Source organism: Pimephales promelas, chromosome 20 (genome assembly GCF_988280905.1).
Source record: "Pimephales promelas chromosome 20, fPimPro1.hap1.1, whole genome shotgun sequence".
NCBI lineage: Eukaryota > Metazoa > Chordata > Actinopteri > Cypriniformes > Leuciscidae > Pimephales > Pimephales promelas.
Window position 1 is genome coordinate 8,726,900 of NC_142788.1, and position 8,546 is coordinate 8,735,445.

At 38.6% G+C, this 8,546-nt stretch overlaps 1 protein-coding gene across 2 annotated transcripts; it reads left to right on the forward strand.

The window, feature by feature from the left end:
• The first annotated feature begins 1,009 nt into the window (after positions 1 to 1,009).
• taf11 (TAF11 RNA polymerase II, TATA box binding protein (TBP)-associated factor) lies at positions 1,010 to 5,019 on the forward strand. 2 transcript variants are annotated; one of them, XM_039688938.2, is made up of 6 exons: positions 1,010 to 1,152; positions 1,405 to 1,554; positions 1,638 to 1,786; positions 1,913 to 2,000; positions 4,264 to 4,360; positions 4,452 to 5,019. In XM_039688938.2, exons 2-6 carry the CDS (start codon positions 1,417 to 1,419, stop codon positions 4,580 to 4,582), a joined length of 603 nt encoding a protein of 200 aa, XP_039544872.2. In that variant the 5' UTR covers positions 1,010 to 1,152; positions 1,405 to 1,416; the 3' UTR covers positions 4,583 to 5,019. The 2 variants fall into 2 exon arrangements, with proteins under 2 accessions (XP_039544872.2, XP_039544873.2); XM_039688939.2 differs by having other exon boundaries at positions 1,044 to 1,152; positions 1,410 to 1,554.
• Positions 5,020 to 8,546: the final 3,527 nt, after the last annotated feature.

Here is an 8,546-nt window from a genome sequence, read left to right on the forward strand (position 1 = left end):
GTTAAAAGGAACAAGTTGATGAATCTCAAAACACTGAAACACTCAGAAAACCTTTTAAGTTAAATAATTTGTTTAATTTACCTTTACCTTACTCAAACCGAATAATTCTTTTGAGCATTAGGATTTACAGTCTTTGATTTTCTAGCATGTTCTTGACTCTCATGCTTCTGTAGTTGGCCTATTCTGTTGACTAAGTAATTTTGCAACTACATGCCAACCAACTCTCTTTAGATTATTAGTATACTGTCTGCTTAATATCTGCCAATCTTTATTGTGATGCTCCCCCATAGACATTATATTGACTGACTATAAGTAACTACATGTCAATTTATTCTATCCCTAACCCTACCAGTCAAATCCTCTTCTAACACTGAGAGTTAGATGTAGGTGCAACGTTAAAAGGGACCATCCAAATAATGTGAAACCGATATTTTGAATACAGATTTACTACTTGAAATTTCATATAAAAAGCAACACTTTAATTAAATTAATTTCTATAATTTACAAAATATATATTTTTTGTAAATAAATTAATTTCAGACATAAATTCCCTTGTCTTAAAAGCATAGATTGTACAGATTAAATGCAGAGGTGTTTAAAGAGGCATACATGCAAGCAACATATATGACTTGGATCTAAATAATAACATAAGTGTGTAATATATTATTATTATTATTATTATTTTACAGTCTATGTAAAATAGTGTCCGCACCAGTGTCACGCTCCTTATGAAGAAATAATCAAATTGTGTGTGACGTGGCAATTTGTTACTTTTCTCAGCGCTGGTTTGTCTGTGTTTATGTTTTTGTTTATTTAAATAATTAAAAAATGCTTAAGCATGTCATTGGAAGTAGTAACGATAATAATAAGCAATAAACAAATGCCTCCATTTAGACAGTAGGTTAGGATATGAATGCGTTTCAGTGGGGCATTCCTCTATCTGTGCAAAGCTGCTTTTCCTCATTATCTAGCAAAGTGCGCCACCCAGTGATAGAAACTAACATGGACTCTTATTATGAAATTGACCGGAAATTGTCATGACTGTTAGAGAATGAGTTCAGTCTGGAGCTGGTCTGGAGTGTAGAGCGTAAAACAAACAGTTCCTCGATTCTGTGTTTATAAAACTGTTATCAACCCTGCGGTCGGCCTGAGGTAATGTTATGTTATTAGAAGAAATCTGTGTTTATATCTATTTTGCAATAATTATTATTTACACACACCGCCTTTTTTGTGTAAATGTTGTCAGATTCGGTCCCAGTCTAATGCACACAATTAACATGATTATCACATTGTCTTATGTAAAACCATATTATATTATGAAAAAAATGTATAATCATCATCATTCACTACCATATCTAAACACCATAAAATGGGTAAGTTATATTTCTTCTTCCTCTGCCTCAGCTCAGCCGAAGCATGGCAGATCCGGACCGAGTGAAGCCTGAGGACAGACCCCAGCAGAAGAGCCTGGGGTCCGGGGACGCTCCGGCGAGCGGCGGGGTCTCCAAAGAACACGCTGCGGGGCACAGCAGACCGAAAGAGGAGGGCAAAGTGGTCCGTCCTCTTCTCACCCAGAGACACTAGAAATGATATGATAGAAATGTATTAATTCATGTTTTATCTGATTCCTGTTTTAGAGGTCTGAAGAAGCTGCTGCTGCTGCTGGTGATGATGAGGAAGAGGGATCTTCTCTTCACCCCTCTCCTGCTAAAAAACTGAAATTGGAGCAAGACAAGAAAAAGGAGAAACGGCAAAAAGTTGATGAAGATGAAATACAAAAGATGCAGTGAGTTCTATTTGTCATTTATTGTGCTGCATGCTGATTTACTGTATTAATGTGCAAAACTTACCTATAAACCTGCCTCTGATAGATTGCACAGTCTGATGCGTATACTCCTCATTTCTGTTCCAGAGTTTTAGTATCGTCATTCTCTGAAGAACAGCTGAACCGCTATGAGATGTACAGACGCTCAGCTTTCCCAAAGGCAGCTATAAAGAGAGTAAGTGGAGGAGTCGGTGTTTGTCCGTCCGAGTTTTTTTTTTCCCTCTGGAATTGGGCTACTTTTGAATTGTTGCCGCGGGTTGAAGGTCAGACGTACAATTTCGGCACTCCAAAACCCCACAAAATCATGTTTGACTATTTTTGATTGGCCATCGGGCTAGTTTGCGGACATCCATTGGATAAGTCAGGAAATCCTTGAGAAATGTGTGCAAGCTTTAATTCGGAAATAATCATTGAACCAACTTTAAAACAACCTAATTTGATCAAATGAGAGTCCCTTTTTATAAAAAAAAAAAGATTTTTATTTCATATTTTGAATATATTGCATAATGTAGTAAATGTAAATGGTACTGGAAAATTAAAGAAAACCATTGTTGTACAGTTATTATCCACAAGTTTCCGAGGGGTGCTCCTTAAAAATAAAGTGGGTGAAACTTCCGGTGAGGCGGCGGAAGTAGCATTCCAATGGTATTTTGTGTGTTAGTTAGCGAAGAGGCTAGCTGTTTTTTGGAGAATTATTTTACTATTTAAAGACGCAAATCTTTATGAGAGATGTCGTTACGGAGCTCAGGGACAACATGTGCTGTTCACGGTTGTATGTATAACCGGACTAAACTAATTAAGTGGCTTGAACGTGATTGTTTTGAACATAAGCTGAAAACGAAATCAGAGTGATCCTGCCAACGACTGTAGTTTCCATCACCTCCCAAAAGACGACGAATCTTCCTGTGTACATTTGTTTAAATTCTTAATATTCTATAAACTCTATCAGCATGTGATTGGCTGTTCGCTACTGATGTTACACCTAAACTCAGAATCAAAGCCTGTGTTGACAGAATACTAAATGTGCCAGTTAATGTATTCAAGTAGCACATTCCTTTATAATTTTAAATAAACTCCAAAGCACAATGACTAAGTGTGTATTTTTTATTTTAATTGTTTGTCAGCTCGCACAACTTGTCTGTCACCATGCCTTGATGAGTATTGATTATTAATAATGTTATTATAATACTCCCAATCCAGACTGATCTCATGAAGTAGCGTGTGTATGCCACGCCAATTCGTATTTCCATTTTTGGCGTGCTATCAAGACGCATAATCGCTTTTCAGCGCGTTTATGAACGCCGTTGACTTAAAGGGTAACTAAACCCCTGGTCAGAGCCTGACTCCACCCACTGGCAATATTTGAAAATGCTGAAAAAGTGGGCAGACCCCAGCGGAGATAGAGAGGACGAAATAGATGCTGAAACACTCTATCCTGATCGTTTTCAATACTCACAATTCCAATTCCTGACTCCCTACAGTGGTTTTGACGACACAAGATAGTTTTTATACTGCCAAGGGCGTAGCTCGCGTGGTGAGCTGAAACCTGCATACGTCACGAAGTGCAGAACATCCAATAGGAAAATTCAACTGCAGTAGCCACCGTTCAACCTGAAGAGGGCAGCACTAAGACGTTTTTACACCATATATTGTAGAAATAGAACAATTTATAAACAAATGTCAAAAAAGTTACTCCAATCAATGACTGGTTTTAATAAAGATCCATTCTTACAGATCATTAACTAAAAAAAGTTGGTTTAGTGTTTAGTTACTCTTTAACGCTATATAAATATATGACTTACCTCAACCCCATCCCTAAACTTAACTGTCACTGGGGTTAATGGCATTTATGACTGGAGATTTGACTGCGTGTACGGACACACGGAATGACGCGGACGTTAATGGCGTAGACATACACGCATAGATGCGTATACACACGGATAGCTCAAAATGCGTAGAGATAACACGCCACGTGACTCGAAAGTGGCGTATATGTTTACGCAAATGTCATGATGTCATGTTGCCCAATCAATTACTGCGGAGGGTAAAGGTACCGTTATTTCACCCTTTTGAATTTCGTTGAGGTTGTGTTCCCACATCGTTAGCTAGTTTGGATCGCTATGACTGTCAACTGTTGAATGAACGAGTGTGAAGCATGTCAAATCGCGCTTTGTTTACTTCAAACCAGAAGTCGCGCCCACTTTTGACGCAAGGCCTCATGGGACGTAGGAAACTTGTGGATAGGAATTAAACATTTCTAATACATTAATACACACATTTTTATTAGGATCCTTTAGGTTTGGTTCCAAATGATGATGATAAATGCTAATGGGAATCCTGTAAACATTTATTAGATCTAAGTATACCACAAGGTGTTGGAATTATATATAAAACAGTTGAAACTTAAGTTGTTGAAAAAGCTTGTTCCTGTCTTCCAGCTAGTTCAGTCCATCACCGGATCATCCGTCTCTCAAAATGTGGTCATCGCCATGTCTGGAATTTCGAAGGTGTTTGCTGGGGAGATTGTTGAGGAAGGTTTGTACGACACTGAAGTATGATTTAGATAGAAACTGGTACCTCATTGATTGTCGTCATAATGTTTTTTTTTTTCTTTTTTCTCTTGCAGCTCTTGATGTGTGTGAGAAGTGGGGAGACACGCCACCTCTGCAGCCCAAACACATGAGAGAAGCCGTCAGGAGACTGAAGAGCCGAGAGCAGATTCCCAACACCAAACACAAACACATCCTCTTCCACTGAGCTTGAGTCCCTCCCTATACACGGAAAAATGTTCAGGCAGAGGGAATGTGGTCATGGCCATATGACTTTTTCTAGATCTCTGAGGTGTCTGGAAGGCACTGTTGTTTTTATCATGAGGTTAACAGTAGACAATGTAGTAATACTTGTTACTTTATTCAATCTGTCATCTAGAGCTGAATTATAAACAACAACAACTTCATGTTAATGAAGACCGTAAATGTTGAACGGTTCTTAGCTATGATATAGCTATAGCTATTCTTAGCTCAAAAATCTCTAGCTCAGATAAATGTCTGTGGACCTTTTTTTTTATTGTTATATTTTGTAATGTTTGTTTTGTTTTGAAAATTGCATATATGTGCAGTAATTTTATGTGTGTGGACATTGTTAAAATGTTATCTTTTGACTTGAAGAATGGAATATTAAATATTTTGATGGAATTAGTGTAAAACTTTTGTTTGATAAAACATCACTGCCAGCACAGTGGCATGGTGAGCGAGTCATAGAGAGTTTGATAATAATAAATGTTATTTTATGTAATAACAAATGTAATCTAGGCTCATACCTTATAATGTTGATATTATAAACCTTATAACCTTATAATGTGCATACCCTGCATGTTAGTCTGCATATAAACTAAAAGGTTTCTGAGTTTACCATTATTATGCAGTGAAAAATATCAAAGGAAGGTAATTAGTATAAGTCTATAATGGTAGATAACCCTGATGGTTAATTAATCAATACATAAACAAATCCTCATTTGTAAAAACTGTAGACCATACATAAACATCTGTTGTGATAGTCTTTTCTTCAGTATTGTGATGTGTTGACTTAATGTTATATAAATATATGACTTACCTCAACCCCGTCCCTAAACCTAACCGTCACTGGGGTTAATGGCATTTATGACTGTTCCCTCACCATCCTAGGGAAAAAAAGATATGACTTACCTCAACCCCATCCCTAAACTTAACCGTCACTGGGGTTAATGGCATTTATGACTGGAGATTTGACTGCGTGTTCAGAGACGCGGAATGACGCGTACGTTAATGGCGTAGACATATACGCATACACGCACGCGGATAGCTCAAAATGCGTAGAGATAACACGCCACCTGACTCGAAAGTGGCGGGTCATTTAATTTGAATACCCCCAACTGAGCAAGCCAAAGGCAACAGTGGCAAGGAACCCGAAAAATTCCATCAAGTGACCCGATGGTGTCCTAAAACTTCTTAAAATGAAGCAGCTTCTTCTTCACATGGATCGGCGTTCGTAGATCGACTGGTAGAGACTATTTTTCAAAGATGGCTTCTTCCTGTATTCGCAAAGTTTACAGTGTGTATAAAATATCTTCTTATTAAACTGTATGGACACTGACAAAGTTCTCAATGCTTCGGTTTGAAAGTAGGGACCCTTGTTATGCTTTCGTGTTAGTATGGGGCTATTTTGAGCCTTGTTAGAGGTAATAACAAGCGATTTTTATTTGTCATTACTCTATGCCCCATATACTAGTGTTATACTAGCGTTATAGGCTAAACTGTTTTTAGAGATAAAACTATTTACATTCGGCAATCATGAAAACAAATCTCTGATAACGGTTGACTAGGTAACAATGTGTAATTAGACTAAAGGTTCATTTTGCGCCGGAGTTGTCCTTTAAAATAAGAGGCAGCATTTGTTGTGCCATAAGTATGCTAAGACTTCATCATTTTAAATGTATTTGCATGTATAATTCCAGATGTAGCCTTGTTTTATTTTATTTTTTTCAAATGCCAGCGCTGGCTTTATAGCCACTAGGCTACTAGTTATGCTAGTATTTTGTGTCTACGACAAACACATACAAACATTATGGACCTGAATTTTGTATAAGTACTAATGTTGTAAATGTATTTTTCATGTGTATATGCTTTATGACGTTATTTTCGATATGATCAAGAACGTAAACTTGCCAATGTCAATGCTGTTTGTGTTTAACATTAGTAGCCAGTAGGGGTTTCATCAACTAGTCGACTAGTCGACTGTCACAACCACTAGTTGGCGCTGTTGGCCTTAGTCGACTAGTCGGAAACAAAATGATGACATATAGATATATTTTTTGTTAACTATCCCTTTAAATACAAGCGGCAGTACTATATACTATAAGCACTATAAGGCGCACCTTTAATGACCTATTTTAGAACATTTTTCGAACGTTTGACTGGGTTTGCATTATGCACCCACTAGATGTGCTAAAGGGAATGCAGCGAGTGCACGGCGTCAGAGGTGAGGCGTTTATTTAGTAAGCGTGAGCGCGCTGGGGCGGGCACGTAACTTACATTCGCAGCCTGCTGACAACAGCAGTGTCTGTTCGTGTGTGTGTTAGAGAGAGCGCTCGTGAGCGGGAGATATTTTATACGAGGTTGAACTGGCCGTGTGACAAAGCGGGCAGAAGATGGACACGAGCGCGAGCAATTGATATAATGCGCTCCGGATTATAAAGCTTGAGAAAAGGCCGGATTGAGAAAATTAAAGGCTTTTAAGTGCGCTTTATAGTGCGGAAAATACGAGTACTCTCGCTTTTAGACCAGCACGCGACGTGTTTAATATAGACGCATATTAGCCTACACCAGATTTTCTCTCAAATGTTTGCTTTCACTTTCTATATGGGGAGGCTGCAGTTTAGACATAGCCAATTCTGTTTATGTAAATATTGTGTGTATTTAACAGTATTAGCATAATAAGACTTGAAAGATAACTTAGTCCAGTATTCAGGCGCTGTTTGACAGGCTTCTAATGCCTATGAGCGTCGGGGATATGCCGCGCGCTCAGGAAAGCGCACGTTAGAACAGCGCGTGAATTAAATCTTTAACCGGCAAGGCTTATGCAAACAATGAACTTTTGTGAATTGCAGTGTCCCGTACCTATTCCTTAACGTGTGATGTGTAGGCTACGTCGCGTTGTACAGTTGAGAGGCGCCAGAACTGATATAATGCACTGTAACACGATACTACTACGACCATATTTCTTCAAAAGCAGATCGTGGAGACATTTACTATTCGTGATGTCGCACACCGCTAGAATAAACCATTTAACGACTAGTCGACTAGTCGTCGACTGTTATGCAAAACTAGTCGACTAGCAAAAATCAGTAGTTGTGAAACCCCTAGTAGCCAGTCAGTTGATATCGTTGCCAGTCAGATGCTATTGTGTAAAACAAACGTGTATATGGTTAAAAAATGTAGCAAATACGTTTAGTAAGAGTGTGTGGCGAGGTTCTGCTTGAATCGATTCATCGCGGCTTTCTCGGTCTGATTCTGCCTCACTAATACTGCAGTCTCGACATCATTATTTACGTGTATCCACCGTCTATGCATGGTATCCACCTTTGGCATGCCGTAAAGGTAATGGGCGTTAATCTTCCGGACAACGTGAGCGACACTTTAGCCAATCACAACACACCGGCCCAAACGAACCAATCTGAGCCCACTGACCGTTTCTGAGGGAGTGTTTTCATAGAATCAGGAAGTCAACCGCTCGTTCAGGGGACAGAGGAGAGCGCGGCTGACAATAAAGGAGAAGTTTATGAAAAATAAGACTTTTTAAAAAAGAAAAACCACGAATACATGTTATATTGCACCTCATAAACACAATCATGCAAAGAAAAAAAGCAGTCAACCCCCCCCCCCCATTTAAACTGGATGTTTTATCCAGCTGATGTAGGCATTTTCATGGCTTGCCTCAACATTGGCGTTTGAATAGCACACGCTCTCAGTAGGTGTAGTCACATTACGCTATAATTAGGTGAAAGGAAAAAGAGTGACACTCTCTCTTTTCATACAGATTACATCAACTGAGAATAGCTGTTTTTTATATTTAAATTAAGAATTTCAGCTTCATAAAGAGAAATCTTTCATGTCTCTGTGACAAGTATTCACTTAGTTACAATTTCAGAATAAACTCCACTGACAGAGAAAAGGCAAAACGCATA